The 22650-nt window shown below is 41.3% G+C and overlaps 1 protein-coding gene across 1 annotated transcript in view; it reads right to left on the bottom strand.

Annotated features, from left to right (window-relative positions):
• MAP3K5 (mitogen-activated protein kinase kinase kinase 5) overlaps positions 1–22650 on the bottom strand; it is a 2923819-nt gene that overhangs the window by 807997 nt on the left and 2093172 nt on the right. The window contains exon 12 of the mRNA XM_044087116.1: positions 16973–17022. Coding sequence (XP_043943051.1) covers positions 16973–17022 — 50 coding nt within the window. The remainder of the gene's footprint in view (positions 1–16972; positions 17023–22650) is intronic.

A 22650-nucleotide genomic window follows, 5' to 3' on the forward strand; every position in this document is an offset into this window, starting at 1 on the left:
TGCATTTAAGTTACCTGGCACTTGCTCACTAAAGCAATTATATAAGTCAGCACTAAAAAATTAAAAGCACTACACCCTCACAAACTCCCCTTGAGTACCTTGTTCCCCATTGGCCCGTTTTTTCAATTATAAAGGAATTCCCAATACTATTCTAGCATGTCCAAATGTCAGTTGTCAATCTCCTCTCAGGTCCAGCTGGTGAATCTGGGAATCTTGAGGCAATGTTACAACTGCCTCATGTACACAGACAACCCTCTCCTCCTCCCAACAAATTCCAACACATATGACAGATGCAACCATATAGCCAAACTGGAGGCTAAGCTCTCTCAACTCAGTACTGGCATAACCAGTCAGGAGGAGAAGGAAACCACACTCACTAAAATTCCAGTCTCACATAGACCTACCACGACAGCAAACCAAGCACATAAACACACAAAAACATACTCGGAGGCTCTAAATAAAAATCTGCCTAAGCAGCAGAGACCTCCAAAGCAGACACCCAAGCAACCGCTACCACAAAACAAAACACGTGCAACACATAGCTCACAAAGCCAGTGTGCCGAACAGTCACAGCCCTTAAGGCTAAACAACACACCTGATACACTTGTAATAGGTGACTATCGTCAGGCACACTGACGTCCCGCTCACCAGGCTGAACAAGGAGAAAGTCACGGTGAGCTGCCTGTCGGGCGCTAGGATCCGCCACATAACACAAGCACTCAGGTCACTCCAAGGCAAGTACAAATATGACTAGGACATTGTCCATGCTGTTGTGAATGACCTGAAACGTACTTCCCTGGACTACATGAAGAGAGACATAGAGGAGCTCTCTGAGCATGTAGCCCAGGCCGGTATAACCCTGACCTAGAGTAGCATCTTACCCTCACCAAGAATGATGCTACAATATGAAGACAAGATGATCAATTTCAACAATTGGCTTAAGTATTGGTGTCATTCAAAGGGGATCCAATGCCTGTCAGCCTGGGATGACATGCTCGACAAGCCACGATGCTTCACTAGGGACGGCTTGCACCTGTCACCCCTGGGCTTTCGGATATTGGCAAAGGCTCTTGCTTCCCCCATAGTGCCTTTTTTAGGCAAGGCTCAAAAGACAAACCCACCTCCATAGGTATCACAAGGGATAAGAAACTAAGAGTAATGCTACTCAACACCAGAAGTCTAAACCTCAAAATGCTTGCACTCAAAACTCTCCTTAGCATGGAGAACATCGATATCTGTGCAGTAACAGAAACCTGGTTCAAGGCTCTCGAGAGCACCCCAGCACTACCAGGTTATACCTCATACCATGCTTTTTGGCCCCAAAACTTGGACCGAACCACAAAAGGAGGGAGAGTATCAATATTCGTCAAAGATACCCACACCTCCAGGTTGGTGGCACAGCACAAAGCATCAGGGACTATCCATGTGCAACTAACAGTGGGTAAAACTGCCTTCCAGTTTATAGCCTGCTAGAGACCACCCTCCCAAACCCAGGAACCCCACTCGGCCTTCCTGAGAACACTGGAAAATATGGAGGTCTTTCCAAACACCATTATATTGGGCGACTTCAACTACCCAAACATAGACTGGGAGCATTACTCTAGCTCCAACACCCTAGCCCAAAGGTTCCTAGAATTTATAAACTTAAATGCTATGGAACAACTTGTTACCATTCCCACAAGAGGGGAAAACATACTGGACCTGATCATCACCAACATGGGGACTCTCTATGCTCCAGACCAGAAGTGTATCCCTCACTGGTAAGATCAGACCATAAACTAATCTCACTGGATATTCACATCCCGACCCCACCCCCTACCCAGAAAACCACAGTGAAAAACTTCTCTAAAGCAAATTTCACACTCCTCAAAACCGAGGTGGAATCCTTCAAAGCCCCCGAGCCTGTGGAAAATACGGCCCAGACCGCAGAATCCTTTATAAATGCATTCTATGTACACCTTCAGGAATGCATGGATCATGCAATCCCAAATAAAACCAAGACCCAATCCTCCAAAGGCAGACGTCCTGTCTGGCGGACCCCAGCCATAAACAAACTATACAATAGAAGGAGGAAGCTACTACATGATAGAACAAAATCCCAAAAAGGGAAGGCATCTCTGATCAGTATTAGCAAAAAACTACGGGCACTCATAAAATCGTCTAAGGCCAGCTTCGAGAGAAAAATTGCACAGGACACTAAGGATAATCACAAGGCTTTCTTTAGTTATGTTAGGAATCTGGGTGGGAATTCCCAGATATGCTCAGAATTAGTCCAAAATGACAAAAAATACATCGAACCCACAGACATTGCCAACATCCTAGCCAACTCCCCCCCCCCCACCAAAAGGGCAAATATCTATCCCAGCAGAGTGTTGCCCCCTGAGATCTCAGATGCTCAGGTAAGAGCCGCCCTCTCCAAAGCAAAAAACACAGCATCAATGGGACCAGACGGTGTCCCGGGCTGCGTCCTACATGAACTCCAAGAAGAGCTAAACCCAAACATTAAACTACTGTTCAATCTCAGCCTTACTACAGGATATGTACCCAAAGAGTGGCGTACAGCAACAGTGGTCCCTCTCCACAAAGGTGGTGCCTCAACGGATCCTGGAAACTATCACCCCATAAGCCTGACTAGCTTGGTCTGCAAAGCTATGGAAAGGATCATCATGAGCCTCATAAATAAAGATATTGGGGACCTACAGACACTGGATCCTACCCAGTTCGGCTTTAAGGGCAGATGCTGCCTCTTAAACCTGGTCGATTTCTTTGAAACAGTCACAAAGGCCATTGACGAGGGGAAGGTGGTCCACACAGCCTACCTGGACCTTGCAAAAGCCTTCGATACAATACCCCACTCGGGCATTATAGATAAGCTCACCAGCTTAAATATAAACCCCTATGTCACTAGATGGGTTGCAAACTGGCTCAAGGACAGAACCCACATGGTTAGAATTGCTGGAGCCATGTCAGACTCCAAACCAGTTACAAGTGGTGTCCCACAAGGCTCAGTCCTGGGACCTCTCTTGTTCGGTATATATTTCTCAGAGGTACAGGCCAACACGGAAGGACTGTGGCTGACCAAGTTCGCAGATGACTGCAAACTGGGCGCCATAATCAAATCTCCAGCCGACACAAGCATCCTCCAAAAGGGCCTCATAGAAACAGACAACTGGTGCCAGAGCCATGGCCTCAAGCTAAACGCCAAAAAGTGTATAGTCATCCCCTTTGGCAAAAACAAACTGCCCACAAATTACCACATAGGTGGTAATCCATTAAGTACAGAAGAAGTAATTAGGGACCTGGGGACCCAAGTTGATACCAATCTCTCATTTGACAACCACGTGGCCAAAGTGGTTAGAAAAACATTTTATATAGCCCACCTAATAATGAAGGGATTCACATCTAGATCATGGGAGGTCATCGTTCCTCTTTACTCATCCCTCATCAGGCCAATAATTGAGTACAATGCCCCTTTTGGGATGTACCTTACCAGACACCTGCAGCAACTGGAAAGACCCCAAAAGTACCTCACCAAGAGGATCAAAGGGCTCAAAGAGATGCCATATGCTGCCCGGTTAAAGAAACTCCAGCTCTACTCAGTAACATACTGCCTACTCAGAGGCGATCTGTGCCTGACGTATAAAGCCATGTCCAACCCGGAATTAATGGACATGCTGCACCTCAGAAAATCCAAATCCCATTGAGCTACGCGCTCGAGACTTGAACCTCAGCACTGAAATAAACAGGACATGCTGGAGGGACAGATTCATAACCCAGAGGCTCCCTTCACTCTGGAATAAAATCCCAGTCCAGGTTAGGCAGAGTCCCTCATTCTCTCTTCAAGAGGAATCTTGAAGAGTGGATGGGAGATTGTAGGTTTACCCCGGGTATCACTTCTGTGTCACTGTTAGATAGAAGCACAGTATATTAACCTCGAAAAAGGGCATAGCAAAATTAATTTAAAATGGGTGGCGAAAGCCAAACACACTCTGGCTAGGCTTATAAATGCCCTAGGGCAGATAGCCTAGTATGAAACTATGAAAATTTCTAGGTTTTATTCTAAACACCTGGTCATCTAACATTTTGTAAATATACAGTACATGTCTCAGAAAAAGCCCAATAACATATATGTCACGGAAACAAGAGCAAGAGGGTAGAGTTATGAGCTTTTTACTATTCACGAAGCAACAGTTGTCATCCAAGCCATAAAAGACCACCTAGTATATCTAATAAGTAGATTAGAAAATGTATGTTGTTGGATCATGTGGACAGGGAAACCCTGACCATCACATAGTTGGTGTTCTTAGACATTATTTTGTGACATTTTAATTTTAGGGCTCCTGCTATGGTTTTCACAAAGTACAGACAGAAGACCTCTTCAGTTTGTTAACTCAATTCGCTATCTCTAATGAAATATTCTTATGGCTCTAGGGATGTGGATTAGCACCAGAATGAATGCGTTGATGCGAAGACAAAAGGAAATGACAGTATCTTATATATTCCAACCAAATGAATAGGTTTAAATTTTAAATTATAGATGCCCATTTTATAACTACAAATACAATAGTGCACTTCTCCTTTAAAGAGCAACTTCACATAGCAATAATGTTTTTCATTGTACCCTGAATAATATATAATTTATAATGTCTCAACAAAATAATACAACTTAAAGTAATCGTTTGTTATACCCTAAAATTCCCTGACTGTTTTTCCATATTGGCATGATTTTCATTCTTCCCACAGTGCACTGTGCCCACCATTACAAGGTTCAGTTAGACTACAGTGCTTCTGCCTTTCAGCTCTGCTGATTTATAATGGTTGTACTCTGAATTTTTGATTTATGTATATGCCTATAAACAGAATTTCAGTATACCCTTTTATTTCTTTTATTCCAACTGATATTTATTGTTAGAGAATAGGTGACCTATACATCTCCACCCTGACTGTAGAATGTACATTCTCCAGCAGGGTGTTAATGTAAAGTTAATACCTGCTATAAAACAAATCTGTCTCTCCATGGCAGCTTGGACAGTACAAAAACAAATAAGTAACATTTTTTAAGCTTGCTAAACAACTTGCTACTGTTTAGCAAGAGCAAAATTAAAAGGAAAAGGAAATTAAAAAAGGAAAGAAATTAGTGTGTCTAACAGTGTTTGACAATGTGTGTGCATGTGCTTGTGTGGGTGAGTGTACGCATGCCAGACATGGAGAAAGAGAGAGAGATGTAGTGACTGCACTTGACTGCACCAGGCAGTTCATCTCCACAGACTGGTTAAATAGCAGGATATATGAAACTCCTAATACCTGGCATTATTGACCGATCAATTCTCAGTCAGTTACCAGGAAATCAATGAACAGCAGTTTGTGGCAAAATCATGGACGGTTGGGGGGGGGGGGGGGTTGTAATGTCTTGCATTCTATATTTTCTTATTTGTTCACAAGGAGACATCTGAGGATGTGTTCACTCAACAAAGTGGATTTATGTGATATATGTGTGTGTTTATCTGTGTGCATGGGTGTGAGTGTGTTTTTATGCACATTTGTTAGACTGTCAGTCACCATGTGTTTTTGAGTGTGTGTGTGTATGTGCAAACATTAAATATTTATATAACTTATATTTTGGATGCAGTCATTACATATACTATATCAAGTTTGAAACATTAGGTGGAGTCTATTTTACATCAAAAAAGTATATATATATATATATATATATATATATATATATATATATCATCATCTTTCGGCTGTTCCCATTAGGGGTCGCCACAGCAGATCACCTGTTTCCATTTCTTCCTGTCCTCTGCATCTTGCTCTGTCACACCAACCACCTGCATGTCCTCTCTCACCACATCCATAAACCTTATCTTAGGCCTTCCTTTCTTCCTGTTACCTGGTAGCTTCATCCTTAGCATCTTTTTCACAATATACTCTGCATCCCTCCTCAGCACATGTCCAAACCAATGTAATCTTGCCTCTCTGGCTTTGTCTCCAAACCTTCCAACCTGGGCTGACCCTCTAATATACTAATTCCTAATCCTGTCCACACTCGTCACACCCACTGCAAATCTTAACATCTTTAATTCTGCCACATCCAGCTCAAACTCCTGCCTTTTTGTCAGTGCCTCTGTCTCCAACCCATATAACATAGCTGGTCTCACTACCCTCTTGTAGACCTTCCCTTTCACTCTTACAGGTACTCTCGTCTGTCACAAATCACTCCTGACACTCTTCTCCACCCACTCCATCCTGCCTGTACTCTCTTCTTCACCTCTCTTCCACACTCACCATTACTCTGAACTATTGACCCCAAGTATTTAAACTCATCCACCTTTGCCACCTCTACTCCTTGCATCCTCACCATTCCGCTATCCTCTGTCTCATTTACACACATATATTCTGTCTTAGTCCTGCTGACCTTCATTCCTCTTCTCTCTCCAGGGTCTCCTCCACCTGTTCCCTACTCTCACTACAGATCACAATGTCATCTGCAAACATCATAGTCCACGGGGACTCCTGTCTGATCTCGTCTGTTACCCTGTCCATCACCACTGCAAAGAAGAAAGGGCTCAGAGCTGATCCTTGATGTAACCCCACCTCCACCTTAAACGCATCCGTCACTCCCACCGCAGACCTCACCACTGTCACACTACCCTCATACATATCCTGTACCACTCTTACATACTTTTCTGACACTCCTGACTTCCTCATACAATACCACAACTCCTTTCTAGGAACCCTGTCATATGCTTTCTCTAAGTCTACAAAAACACAATGCAACTCCTTCTGACATTCTCTGTACTTCTCCATCAACACTCTCAGAGCAAAGATCACATATACAGTGCTCTTTCCCGGCATGAAACCATACTGCCGATCACTAATCATCACGTCCCTTCTTAACCTTGCTTCCACTACTCTTTCCCGTAACTTCATGCTGTGACTGACCAATTTAATCCCTCTGTAGTTACTACAGCTCTGCACATCACCCTTATTCTTAAAAATCGGTATCAAAACACTTTCTCCATTCCTCAGGCATCCTCTCACTTTCCAAGATTTCATTAAACATTCTGGTTAAAAACTCCACCGCCATTTCACCTAAACACCTCCATGCTTCCACAGGTATGTCATCTGGGCCAACAGCCTTTCCATTCTTCATTCTCTTCATAGCTATCCTTACTTCCTCCTTGCAAATCCATTGTACTTCATGATTTACTATTCCTACATCATCATCCAACCTTCTCTCCCTCTCATTCTCTTCATTCATCAACCCCTCAAAGTACTCTTTCCATCTCCTCAACACACTCTCCTCGCTTGTGAATATGTTTCCCTCATTATCCTTTATCACCTTTACCTGCTGCACATCTTTCCTATCTCGGTCCCTATGTCTAGCCAATTGGTACAGGTCCTTTTCTCCCTCCTTAGTGTCTAACCTTTCATACAACTCTTCATATGCCTTATCCTTAGCCTTCACCACCTCTCTCTTTGCCATGCAACTCATCTCCTCGTAGTTCGATCTACATTCTTCATCTCTCTGACAATCCCACTTCTTCTTTGCCAACCTCTTTCTCTTTATACTCTCCTGTACTTCCTCATTCCACCACCATGTCTTCTTGTTGTCCTTCCTCTGTCCAGATGGGATACCAAGCACATTCCTAGCCATCTCCCTTACTAGCTCTGCTGTAGTTGCCCAGCTATTTGTTAACTCTTCACTGCCACCCAGTGCCTACCTTAACTCATCCCTGAATTCCACCTCACAATTACCCTTTTTCAATTTCTACCATTTGATCCTTGGTGCTGCTCTCACAATCCTCCTCCTCCTCTTCTTGATCACCAACGTCATCCTACAAACCACCATCCTATGCTGCCTAACTACACTTTCTCTGGTCACCACTTTACAGTCTCCAGTCTCCTTCAAACTGGTCCTCCTATATAAGATATAATCCACCTGTGTGCATCTTCCTCCACTCTTGTATGTCACCCTATGCTCCTCCCTCTTGTTAAAATACATATTCACCACAGCCATGTCCATCCTTTTCACAAAATCCACTACCATCTGACCTTCTGCATTCCTTTAACACCATACCTACCCATCACTTCCTCCTCCCTCTGTTCCCTTCACCAACATGCCCACTGAAATCTGCTCCAATCACCACTCTCTCACCCTTGGGTATAGTCATCACCACTTCATCCAATTCACTCCAAAATTTTTCTTTCTCATCCATTGCACACCCAACTTGTGGAGCATATGCACTAACAACATTCATCATTACACCATCAATTTCCAGCTTCATAAACATCATTCTATCTGACACTCTTTTCACCTCCAAAACACTCTTAGCATACTGTTCCTTCAGAATAACTCCTACACCATTTCTCCTCCGATCCACACCATGATAATACAATTTGAACCCACCTCTGATACACCTAGCCTTACTCCCCTTCCATCTGGTCTCTTGCACACACAATATACCAACCTTCCTTCTGTCCATCATATCAGCTAGCTCTCTCCCTATACCAGTCATACTGCCAACATTCAAAGTTCCGACCCTCACTACCACAGTCCTAGCCTTTCTCTTCTCTTCCTGCCTTCAGCCATGTCTTCCGCCTCTTCTCCTCCTTCGGCCAACAGTAGCCCAATTTCTGCCAGCACCCTGTAGGCTAACAGTACTGGTGGCGGTCGTTGTTAACCCGGGCCTTGACCGATCCGGTATAAAAATGTTTATTGGTGTCTGCATGAAATGATTTGGTGAAGTTTTACACCGGATGCCCTTCCTGACGCAACCCTCCCCATTTATCCGGGCTTGGGACCGGCACAAAGAAATGCACTGGCTTGTGCATCCCCAGTTAGAGTGATGTTTATGAAGCTGGAAATTGATGGTGTAATAATGAATGTTGTTAGTGCATATGCTTCACAAGTTGGGTGTGCGATGGATGAGAAAGAAAAATTTGGAGTGAGTTGGATGAAGTGGTGATGACTGTACCCAAGGGTGAGAAAGTGGTGATTGGAGCAGATTTCAATGGGCATGTTGGTGAAGGGAGCAGAGGGGATGAGGAAGTGATGGGTGTTAAGCAAGGGAATGCAGAAGGTCAGATGGTAGTGGATTTTGCGAAAAGGATGGACATGCCTGTGGTGAATACATATTTTAACAAGAGGGAGGAGCATAGGGTGACATACAAGAGTGGAGGGAGATACACACAGGTGGATTATATCTTATGTAGAAGGGCCAGTCTGAAGGAGATTGGAGACTGTAAAGTGATGGCAGGAAAAGTGTATTTAGGCAGCATAGGATGGTGGTTTGTAGGATGACACTGGTGATCAAGAAGAGGAAGAGGAGTGTGAGGGCAGCACCAAGGATCAAATGGTGGAAAAGGAAAAAGGGTAATTGTGAGGTGGAGTTCAGGGAAGACTTAAGACAGACACTGGGTGGCAGTGAAGAGTTACTGAATAGCTGGGTAACTACAGCAGAGCTAATAAGGGAGATGGCTAGAAAGGTGCTTGGTGTGACATCTGGAAAGAGGAAGGATAAGACCACCTGGTGGTGGAATGAGGAATTGCAGGAGAGTATGCAGAGAAAGAGGTTGGTGAAGAAGAAGTGGGACTGTCAGAGAGATGAAGAAAGTAGACAGGAGTATAAGGAGATGAGGTGCATGGCAAAGAGAGAGGTGGCGAAGGATAAGGTGTATGATGAGCTGTAGGAAAGGTTGGTCACTAAGGAGGGAGAAAAGGACCTGTAACGATTGGCTAGACAGAGGGACCGAGCTAGTAAAGATGTGCAGCAGGTAAGGGTGATAAAGGATAATGAGGGAAATGTACTCACAAGCAAGGAGAGTGTGTTGAGCAGATGGAAAGAGTACTTTGAGGGGCTGATGAATGAAGAGAATGTTGGATGATGTGTAGATAGTGAATCATGAAGTGCAGTGGATTAGCAAGGAGGAAGTAAGGATAGCTATGAAGAGGATGAAGAATGGAAAGGCTGTTGGTCCAGATGACATACCCGTGGAAGCATGGAGGTGTTTAGGTGAAATGGCAGTGGAGTTTTTAACTAGATTGTTTAAAAAAAGCTTGGAAAGTGACAGGATGCCTGAGGAATGGAGAAAAAGTGTTTTGGTACCGATTTTTAAGAATAAGGCTGATGTGCAGAGCTGTAGTAACTACAGAGCGATTAAACTGATCAGTCACAGCATGAAGTTATGGGAAAGAGTAGTGGAAGCTAGGCTAAGAAGGGAGATGATGATTTGTGATCAGCAGTATGGTTTCATGCCAAGAAAGAGCACTACAGATGCGATGTTTGCTCTGGGAGTGTTGATGGAGAAGTACAGAGAAGGTCAGAAGGAGTTGCATTGTGTCTTTGTGGACTTAGAGAAAGCATATGACAGGGTGCCTAGAGAGGAGTTGTGGTATTGTATGAGGAAGTCGGGAGTGTCAGAAATATGTAAGAGTGGTACAGGATATGTACGAGGGTAGTGTGACAGTGGTGAGGTCTACGGTGGAAGTGATGGATGCATTTAAGGTGGAGGTGGGATTACATCAAGGATCAGCTATAAGCCCTTTCTTATTTGCAATGGTGATGGACAGGTTGACAGACGAGATCAGACAGGAGTCCCCGTGGACTATGATATTTGCAGATGACATTGTGATCTGCAGTGAGAGTAGGGAACAGGTGGAGGAGACCCTGGAGAGGTGGAGATATGCTCTAGAGAGAAGAGTAATAAAGGTCAGCAAGACTAAGACAGAATATATGTGTGTGAATGAGAGGGAGGATAGAGGAATGATGAGGATGCAGTGAGTAGAGGTGGAATGTGTTTAAATACTTGGGATCAACAGTCCAGAGTAATGGTGAGTGTGGAAGAGAGGTGAAGCAGAGAGTACAGGCAGGATGGAGTGGGTAGAGAAGAGTGTCAGGAGTGATTTGTGACAGATGAGTACCAGTAAGAATGAAAGGGAAGGTCTACAAGAGGGTAGTGAGACCAGCTATGTTATATGGGTTGGAGACAGTGTCATTGACAAAAAGGCAGGAGTCAGAGCTGGATGTGGCAGCGTTAAAGATGTTAAGATTTGCACTTGGTGCAACAAGGGTGGACAGGATTAGGAATAAGTATATTAGATGGTCAGCCCAGGTTGGAAGGTTTGGAGACAAAGCCAGAGAGGCAAGATTACATTGGTTTGGACATGTGCTGAGGAGGGATGCAGAGTATATTGGGAAAATGATGCTAAGGATGAAGCTGCCAGGTAACAGGAAAAGAGGAAAGCCTAAGATAAGGTTTATGGATGGGGTGAGAGAGGACATGCAGGTGGTTGGTGTGACAGAGCAAGATGCAGAGGACAGGAAGAAATGGAAACAGATTATCTGCTGTGGCGACCCCTAACGGGAGCAGCCTAAAGAAGAAGATATAAATCCTAAAAAACTACAAAATAGTTTAAAAAATACCCATTCTCTAAGCTCAATAATGCCTTCCAGGGAGTGTTACTGTGGAAATAATACCCTTCCATAGGTGTAGAGTCAAACATCCCTGGGTGTGCATTACTTCCATAATAACAAGCATCCTATCAGGCATTATTGCTTGAGTAGCAAGCTTCAAAACAGAATTTGCACACTATGTTTTAGTTTTCTGCCACAAATATTTACTAAATGACTTGCTTTTATAAAACCTGTATTTTAGGCTTTGTCAAATGCTCTATCTTCTCAGTGTTTCTGCTACCATCTATGACTTACAGTCAACACTTAAAGGATGGATTGCAAGTGTTCCCATGAACTCTAAACACAGTTTCCTGCTTCTAATCAGAAATCTATCTGGTCAGAATACTTTATTTCATAAAGACTGCAAATGTACTAGATGTGATTAACATTCTCCTAGACCCCCTAGTACAGCTAACAAGTGGCTTATGAAATTGATGGATGTTGGTTTATGTGGCCAAGGAAAAGCAGAGTCTTTAGGACGTAAACAGATGACGTGACAAACACCCGAAAGAAAATAATGGGAGACTTCACAGAAAGCCAAAATAGTTTCCACAGAGGCTGCAGATGCATGTACAGAAATAGAGGAAGAGAGGCTTACATGAAGTGTTTATTTACATTTAGCATTACCGGTGTTAGCTAAAATGCAATAAAACACTCTGTGGCAAGAAAATATTGATATCTGAAAGAGCACAGACAGTTTAATATTTACTCCACTGACCAAACTAACAAAATCAAGAAATTTCACTGCCAAATAACTCAATGTAACAGACGTGACAGCCTTACTTGCAACAATAATGTTTTGTGAATAATAAGTTAATCCACCTCCATCTTTTAGGATTCTGCATTACTATACTTACAGTATGTTATTTTACAGTACTGTACATATGTTCACGTGTGCATTTATTTGTACTGTTTTTGCTTTGCCCATTGCACAGGTTGAAACTGACCCATTGTACATCAGTCCACCATCGAGGATAATCATCAATGAATAAATATCACTATGCTCTTAGTTTATTTCTTTGTGATGCACCTACATTTTGGAATGTTTATTATCTAACAGTCTATTCATTAGTGCTGCTATAAGATTATGCTCTGGTTAGCACTTCAGTAGTGTGTACAACATTGTAATTTGGAGGTATGCATACTGCATCCTACATTTGGTATAATATACCACAAACCTTGACACACTGGGGCTTAAAATAAAAAGTCAGGCAGATGACCTGGGCTTACTTATAGATGAGCAACACAGTAGACAGAGTGCCCTACTTCTAAAGTAAACAAATTTATATTTCCTTCCTGGGGTAATGCCCCGATCAGTATTGACCGATTTCAGGCACAGTCTGCGTGAAATACAAAATATTTCACAATAAAAAAATACCAAAATGTAAGCAATAACACAACAGTTCAGACCAGTTACACTGAAAAATTGTGTATATACATTCTAGTGAACAAGAATAGTGCAATGTACAATCAAACAGAGACTAGTGTATTGTAGAATATATATATTAATTTCTAAAGCAGGTCAATCTTCAGTGAATCCTGAGAGAGGAGAAGAGACTCACAAAGGAAATAGGTTAGGTGATATTTTCTGTGTTGAAGCAGGAGCATTTGGCTTGACTGATGAAGGGCTTTTGAGCTGCATTTTGAATGTGTAGTGTTGATTTCTTTAATTCTGACGTGGTGAGCTTGCCAAACAGTAAGTGCCTGACAGGAGAAAGCATGTGCAGTGCTGTGGAGTTTTGTTCTAGAAGTAATGAGAGCATGGCTTGTGAGTAGTGTCTCAGGTTGTATGAGGAGTTTTTTCATGAAGTTTAGCTTCAAGATGAGTAAATGTGTGGAGTTGGAGCACTTTCTAGAGCTGGAATCCCAAAAATAGCTCAGATATTTGTTTTATGGGTAGCCATTTAACTTTCTTCTACAGTGATGCTCATATAAAGGTGAGTTTGTGATGAATCTTCAGATGCGGTTATGCCTTTGCCTTAGGTGATGCAATGTTTTTAGTGAACTGAACATGAAAACCTGTTTAATCGTATACAACAGCCTTAACACTGTCACCATTCTGCACCCTTGTGAAATACATGGAGTTTGGAGTCTCTTTATACCCTCCCCACTCAGTGTGTGATGCAACAGATTGAGAAGGTCAAAGGGATTTACCAACAGGCCATAGTCTTAAACCATATAACTGGGCAGAATGAGCTAAGAACACTTACATGGTACACCTTGCGATATAGAGAGCACAAAAGAGGTATGACCTAGGTACACAGAGTATTGGCTGTCCAGTTCTTCAAATGTGTAGTATAGCAAAATATGTTTTGAGAACAAACAAAAAAGGGATAATCACCTTTTAAAAATGTTTACTGCATCAGTAAAAAAGAAATTATGAGTATGTAAAATGGGGATGAGCATACATAAAAACATGAGAAATGTAAAACCATTCAATAAAATTTAAGAAATCACTAGATAGGTATAAGGGTATTTGATGAATTATGCGATAAAACGCTGTCAGTATTCAAAAATGTGCGCTCTAATTTGTCAAAGTCGTCACTGTGCTTATTGTAAATCCAGTGTTACTAATATGAAGTCCAGCCAGCTGTTGCTAATAGCAGATATGTTCCATTATTCTCAAAATTACAAATACACACACAGAAACAAAAATGACAACTATTTAAAAAAAATAAAACAAACTAAAAATCACACCTTTAGAAATGGCAGATGCACAAGAAATTATGCGCTTTGTGCATCCACTATTCCTTGCGGTCCATTTTTTTGTGTTTCTTCTTTTTCTATCACTCCCGCTACATAACTAAAACAGCTGATCCCAATGTTTGAGTTGCTTCTGGTATGATCTCTTGATAAAAAAAAAAATACACTGAAAGCAGTTTACACATCACGGTTGAATACCTCAGGCGTGTGCCTAGGAGTACACACTGATCAACTGCCATTGCCCAACCAACTTTCCTTGTTGCCTGACTAGTTGTACACTGATTTTTCAAAGTAGTGTTCACACTCATTAGATCTGGTGAAGCTAATCTACCAAAGGTATTCTTAAAAGAAGCCTGTTTGTGGAATGCAAACAAAACAATGTCATTTTCTGGGAACATAGTTCCCTGCCTCACCACCACTAAACAGGGCTCTGTGTCCTACATTCCCACTGCAGACTTTAATCATCTCCAAGTTTACTACAACTTGGGTGCATTTCCCCACTGCAGCATTAAGGCACGAAACAATTTCCTATTACTTTGCAAACTAAAGATTTTCCTTCTGTTAACAAAAGCACTCTTCATTTAAGACAACTGCTTTTGCCAAGTCCCCAGCATCAAAGCAAGATTCACAGAATTTCACTTTGACAAGGTGACTGAATACCACTGTAGTGTTTGTAATGTTGGTTATTACAAGTTGTTATTGCACTCTGCCCAAGAAACCATCTCCAGCATCATTAAACGATTACCGGCCAATTGGACTTACCTCAGTAGTGAAGTGTTTTGAAAAAAATCAAGGATCACATAAAATTCTCCATAGTTGCTACATTTGATCCTTTACAATTTGCAAACAGGCCAAATCATTCTATTGCATATGCCATAGCCTTAACACTTCATCACACCTTGGACCACGCGGAAAATAAGGACTGTTACGCATGCATGTTGTTCATAGACTTCAACTCTGTCATCAAAATGGTAATACTACAACTGCTGCTGTATAAGCTGAGTAATCTAGGCACAGAAAACAAAATATGCAACTGGATTCTTGACTTCCTGACTGAAAGGCCACAAATAGTTGGAGCAGGAAAACATCACTCAAACAGCATCACCTTAAGGACCAAGGTCCTATAACGGTGTGTAATCAAGTCCACTTCTTTTCACAATTCTAACATATGACTGCACAGCTACGCACCAGTCAAATTTGCAGATGACACCACAGTAATCGGCCTTATCAGGAAGGAAGACGAGGAGGCCTACAGGGAAGAGGTGAACCAACTTGTTCAATGGTGCACTGACAACAACTTAGCACTTAATGCTGGGAAAACCAAGGAAATTATCATTGATTTTAGGACAGAGAACAAGCCACATACCCCTGTCATCATTAATGGTGCCCCAGCTGAGAGAGTAAATGGCACCAAATTCATAGTAGGGATGCATATCTTGCAAGACCTAAGTTGGGCCAGAAACACTTCCTACCTTACAAAGAGAACCCCACAATGTCTTCACTTCGTTAGGAGACTTCATAGAGCTAACCTCCCCCCCAGGTCCTACTTACCTTCTACAGAGCTACGATTTGAGACTGTACTGACAAACATCATCATTGCCTGGTATGGAAATTGCTCTCAAGCTGAGCGGAAGGCACTGGATAAGATTGTTAAACAGGCCATAAAAATCATTGGCTCCAACCTTCAATCCTTACAGGACATACATTCAAACTGATGCCATCAATGGTAGAGTCTGAAAACTATTGAGGGATATACACCATCTGGCTTATGGACTGTTCAAACTCCTGTCAACAAGGAAGCTCTACAGGAGCATTAGATGCAGGACATCCAGATTCTAGAACAGCTTCTTCCCACATGCTATCAGACTGCTGAACAACAAACCCATAGCCTAACCCGCTAAATGGGTAAAACATTATTTATGTACAATATGTCATTGTTATTTACAGAACACTGCATAGCTCACTTTATACATCTCTATCTGCACTATGAAGACTGTAAACTGTACATTTATAGCATATATTGGTGGGAAGATAGTTTTACGTGTGTGCCTCTAATTATAGTATTGTTTTTTTTTTTTAAATCCTTATATTTCTGTCTGTTGCTGTTGTTGTATTTGTTTTATTTCTGCTGTAAAAAAAAGCTTTCATTTTTTTTTACTTTATTTTAATATCTTATTTTGATTTTTATTTTTACTATTTACATTTTTATTAACCTTTCTTTTGTAAACTGTCATTCTTATGGTATTGGCCCCGAGTATCAGAATTTCGTGCAGTGATACTTTTTCCTCTGTGTATGACAATAAACTTTTTGACTTGAAGTATCATAACCAAGAGCAATCCACTTTGTTTCATTCTATCCAAATTTATTAATAACAAATAAATGATGAAAAGTGAAGTCTAAGTGAAAGATTACAACTGCACCCATGCAGAATGTATTCAATTCAATTAAAAAAAATTCTGCCAGTCTTAATAAAAGGCAAACACTTGCACCTTTTTTTCACCAGATCAATTTTTTTGTCAAAACTGTGAAATGCAGAGTTCCACAAATTAACATTTTCAGTTCATGATGTAGTAAACATAAGAATTCTATATGTATCCCTGGTAATATTTTTTTTTCTGTGGCATTATATTTAAACTTACTAAAATAAATGTAATATGTTTCATAGATATCTACATAATGCATAACATTTTGGTTAGCAAAAGTTCATTCATAGCTGCTGAGTCTGCTACAAATGATCTGATCTGAAATCCACTTGCCTTTTCCTTAAATACCTGTGCAATAAATGGCAGTGTGAAAGAACAAACATACTAACCTTACACTTCGGATGGAGGTGGCAGTAAAGTTCCACTCATGGATACCTTTCTAAAACAGATATAAACACAGGTTAGTATAAAGGAAAAATATGAAAAGGAGAGTATGATATTCTATGTAAATATGTTCCTTATGAACAGTGAGACATTTTAACTGACTACAAACACACAGAAGTAGGTAGCTGAAGAGAACATGCCCCAAAAAACAGTGACCATGCCCAGTGAAGTCTGCATTCTTGTCATAGTTTACACTATTCAGGATGACTCTTGCACTTACTTTGCTTTATTCTAGCTGAACTAAGTGGCCTTTTCTTTAAGTTACTTCATCTACGACTGTTCTTCCAGGTTTAGGAACAAATCTAGCTCATCTGCACAGGGAAAATTTTGGGAAGACAATGACACTAAGCAGGGAATCAAGCACCATAAAAGGAGGGAGTCATCCTTACATTCCATCCTATGGGGACAGAAATAAAGTCACCACCTTCCCTGTTAAGCTGCCACTTTGGTGCTATTACCCAGTCATTTAAATGGTAAATTAGGCTGGTTAGAAGGTGTTATAAGTCAGATCATCATAAATATGCAAGGAATCACATGAAGCATCAACTACAGCCTAGCCACTGACAAATGGCTACACACAAACATCTTCTGCCCAGCTAGTAATTCCACTGCATGTATTGCAAAATTCAACACACACACACTTTGCTACTATTTTCCCTAACATCTCTCATATAGACACAAACTCTTACCTAGACAGGTATCAAGGAGACTGGAACAGTTTCTGACAGACCCCAAGCAAAGAGCAGTTGGGTGAAACAATGAAGAGACAAAAATTGAATAATAAATTAAAATGCGTCTCAGATCTTTATATCCAGCTACTATGGCTAGCAGCTACTAAATGGAAGATAGAAGATACAAGTCTAGTGGGTTTACTATGAATAATTGCATTTTGTTTAACTAACACCCAGTTATTACATCAAAATACTTAAAACCTTGGTGGGATGCTATCCAAAACAGCAACACTCCAAAGGTTGTATATAAAATAATTTTTTTTTTTTTTTTTTTTTTTTTTTGCAGGAGGCAAGGCACCATACACTTGTACAAATGCTGAGTCTACACAAACCAAGAGAAGAGGTTGAAAGTAGCGAAAATGCAATATGATCTCATTCACCTCTGAATCAAACCATCACTACAAAATGCAGTCAATTTTCCAATGATGATGCTCTGAGCATCAATTAGCTGACAGCTGACACAGTAGATTTTTCAAAGTCTAATGTATGGAAATACAGTCTATAGAACAATGTCTACATTCACCTGCTGGCAGACATGGTACAATATATGTCAATAGAAGGCATGAGAAATGGGAAGGCATGAATATAAGCAGGGACAAACACAAGGCAAAGCTGCACTAGGCTAGGACTACCACTAGTAGCCAAGCAGATGAACTGGCCTTTTTCTGTCATTTTGTTTGTATGTACAGCTCTAGTTTTGATTGAGCAACTTCAAACAAAATGTGAAAAGCACGTTTTTTGCACTGAAGGATAAAACCCTTACTATGATCCAGGTCACATGAGTGTAGTCACTGGCTTAGGTGCCTGTTGTAGATGCCATAGGTGTGAGGGAAGAGAGGAATAACGAGGCTTAACTATTTACCAGTGTTTGGGGGGGGTATGTATTAAAGAAAGCCTGCTTTCCATATCTGGATCACATGGGGAGGTGTTCTCTGCTGGGGGGGAGTACTGATTACTTCACATGTAAGTATCGACATCAATCATACAGGCCCATTGCATATATAACCACTCAGATGCTTTGGTCATTCACAGGGAATGGTATGGCTTAAAATAAAAATTAAATCTGTCTAACATGGAGATGATGGCTCATGTTCCTCATTTGTCCAACTCCAGTCAGACGGAATTGAACTAGAAATACAGCTCTCATCCTGGGAACAAACTAATTCAATGGGTAAACGGGAGAGATGGGTTCAATGGTCAGCAAGGTGACCAGGCCCCTCAAAAAAACTTTCACAGGGCTCATACCCTAGACATCAAATGGGTTAATTTAATGTCTGGTAGGATGCGCTTGATGGTCAAAGAGGAAATTAGGTTAAAAAAAAAAAAGACTTCAAACAATATTAGTAGATTTTCGAAGTGCTGAGTGACACTTTAAACAGTATAATTATTAACAGCTAATACAAGTGGATTTAGGCTACTTAGGACTAAGATGGGCCTGAACACTTTTGTCTTCTTAGGGAAGAAACAGTCATGAATACAGTCCAGACCTCTGTTCTGGAGAGTCATCCTGGATGGCTATTACTAGCAAAGATTTTTTATGTATATTCTGACAGCTGTGTATTTTAGAGTGGGACATCAGGAAGTGGCAAGGAGGTGGGATTTAGAGGAGATAATGAATGGAATACTGTGGTCTCTGAATAACAGCTCTCTCACCCACTTGCCCTGTATGGTGGACTGACTCCACAGTTAGAGAGTAAGGCAGGACTTAGTATCTGACTTTCAAAACAGGGATTGAAAAACTCTTGATTTTGTGGACCAAGTCTCCCTTTAAGATTTTTTGGAAACTCTTGTGTACACATTGGTTTCTGTCAGAATGCTGTTCAAAGGGGAAGTGCTGGGTTCAGCTTAACCATATGTTTCACACACACTGTTCTGGTTATGAAAAAATGATTCTCTATGGAGTGGAAACAGCTGGAAGCATCCTTTCTTCTTGCTCACTCTTTAGCAGTTTATCTTTCACTTCAGGCCCAAACAATTATAAGCCCTCACAAAGGGACATGAGTAAATGATGCCCTGAAGTTGTCTGTGAAGTTACAGTGCCAGAGCTAGATATAACAACAAATGGCAATACCTGACCAGGCCACACAGGCTGCTCTATGTACTGATTTGCATAACAGCTGCATAGATAAAATGTTTAACGTTGCTATCTGGGATTATGACCTTTGCTGTAGATTACCATGTTGCATCTTTTTAAGTGTCTCTAAGGCTCTCTCTGCCAAGCCACACTGAAAGCATTCCATGTCAGTCTTGTAGATGAGGGCTCATAAACAGAGAATGTACCTACACACATGCTTGCCATATTGGTCTAGCTCCCAAGACTTCTTTTAAAGGGATTGGCACACTGGGCTCTCTACTGAGCATCCTCTCTTCTGGACAGTACTCATGAAGATGAAGTTAGTTACAGCAGCCATATTTCTTGGGAGACCAGAAGACCTTGTTTGGTCTTCTAGGGACAGGTGCTACCATAGCTGGTTCTTGCATAACTACATATAAAAGAAAATGCACGCAAGTCTGACATTCCACCTTTAAGGACTTAAATTCAGCACATCGCTAAAGCTGGCTCAGACATACTGTCATGGGCAGAAAGGCTTTTATGCACCTTAACAAAATGCAGATCTTCAAGGAATGTTCAGTCAACAATGTTTAGTCAGCAGTCAAAGATATAATGAACTCCTCCAGCTACTAGCCGTCATTCCAGCTCTGAATTCCAAAGCAGTCATCACATAAAAAGATACTCTTCCTCCTTTTCTCAACCCGATTCAACATGCCATCAGAAGCATCAATAAAAAAGGGGAGATGGGTGTTATTTATCATCAATTATTTTCTGGCCCTGAAAATAACACCAGGCAGGAAACAGAAAAAAACATGTCCTGGAAGAGGCAACAAAAATGGACCTGGAATGTCTGAGGATAGCAGTACAGCTTGTCAACTGAACAGCCACAGATGTTCTGCAGTTTTAATAAGGTGTTTATCTTATCTTTAGCAGGGCAGTTCAGTCATCAGTCTAAGAATCCTTCATTATGAAAGAGTAATAAACAGTACCACTGCAAGGTTGGACGGTGCAGTGGTGCAGCGGTAGCATTGTTGCCTCACAGCAAAGGGTTCTCCGGTTCGATTCATGGCTGGGGTGCCTTCTGTGTGGAGTCTTCATGTCCTCCCATCGTTCCTGTGGGTTTCCTCCGGGTGCTCTGGTTTCCTCCCACATCACAAAGACATGCATCTGGAGCATTTCTCCCTGGGCCCCCGCTGAAAATTGGCTTTGTTCTAAGTTGGACTTCCCCAGTTAACAAATGTTAAATAAATAAAATAAATAAGGTGGCAGTTCCAGTCCTAGGATATCGGAGGTAATTATCCCACTAGTATGTTCTCCCAAATCCTGTTAACACCACGGAAACTACAGTCAAACTGTAATGTTTTATCCAAAGTGTGAAACATGGACCAGGGTGCTGCATCTGTTCTACACAGGCAAGACTTTGAAGAAAGCAGCTGATGTAACCACACCCCTAGTGAAGTCAGGCCTAACAGAATGAGGAAGGGCTCATTAGTGAAAATAATAACAGTGTTGAATACAGTTCCCAAGTCAAGGCAGACATGGTCTCTCTTCTGAGATCTACTCATCCTTTTTGCCCTTGGCAGGTGACAAACAGTTGCTTATTTTTTAGGACTGCAACACTCTTAGATAAGTAATACACGAGAACCTTTCAAACTTCTAACCTGTTTAACACAACCTCTCAAAGATGATTACCCTTTCTATGAACTATATTGGTAAGTGCATAGACTGGTTCAAGATAATCTCAGACACCAGCTTAGGCAGGAAATGTTGATTATTGCCCAAGAAGATCCTTACTAAAAAAAAGGAAAAAATTCTTCTGCCCAGAAAGCCTGTGACCCAGAGAGCTTCCTAGCTGAGGTAGCACACAACAGAAATATAACTTCCCAAGGTATGATATGCATGCCACAGCGCAATACATAGACAGAGGAGGTAATATCAGTATTTCCAGGTCAAAATTCAAGTCCCAAAGTGGAGTGGAGGAGGAATATGAATCACTGGAGAGCGATGAAGAAGCTCTCAAATAAATGTCTTCAACTTAGCTAACTGAGCTACTGCCTTGACAGTCACAGAATATGAAATGCTGAAACAAAAGAAAACTAAACCTGGATACTTTGCTTCAAAATTATACAGTCAACAAGTAGTTCATGATGAGGGAAATCTTATACGTAAAGAGATTAAAGCCCTCCTCTGCCATTCATAAAGGCAAGTTCTTCCACTTTGATGTTCAACAATCTGCTGGCTAGATTTTTGCAAACTATGGGAAAGAAAACTAACTTCACAAAGGACACCACGAGTGCTGCCTTGACATCAGCTGTCAGGCATACATTATAACACTGCCAGTATGGAATTCAAAGTGTGACCTATGTCATGGGTACAGAGTTCCCATACTGGTAGGGACTTTCAAGATGGCTGCAAACTGATCAACACCTTAATTTCAGTTTGCCCAGTGTGAAAAAAGAAACAGAGGTAAGTGCCAGCATCTGACAGGTTTAGTAAATTAATTTACTGGCTACTAAGTACACTGTCTGGATGCCAGCAAAAAGAAACTTAGAGAGCCTAAAAGAAAAGCAACTAGAAAAGGTAAAGAGAAAACACTGACTGGAAAGAATCTTACAGCTGTTCAGCAAAAAGCAGTTCAAGCTCCAGCTCTGGTACAAGAGATGGCTTCCAGTAATCTAGAGGTAAAAAAAATCAAATATGATCAGATCTGATTAAAATAAATGAAACACTGCAGGAGTATATCAATTCAAATAACAAAATGCTGGAAAAATGGAAGAACCTTTAAACAGCTATTTGGATGAAATGATAAAAATGCAAAAATCAGGGGTCAAAATGAAGA

This window comes from Protopterus annectens, chromosome 1.part1 (genome assembly GCF_019279795.1).
Source record: "Protopterus annectens isolate FY-2018-M chromosome 1.part1, PAN1.0, whole genome shotgun sequence".
Classification (NCBI taxonomy): domain Eukaryota; kingdom Metazoa; phylum Chordata; order Ceratodontiformes; family Protopteridae; genus Protopterus; species Protopterus annectens.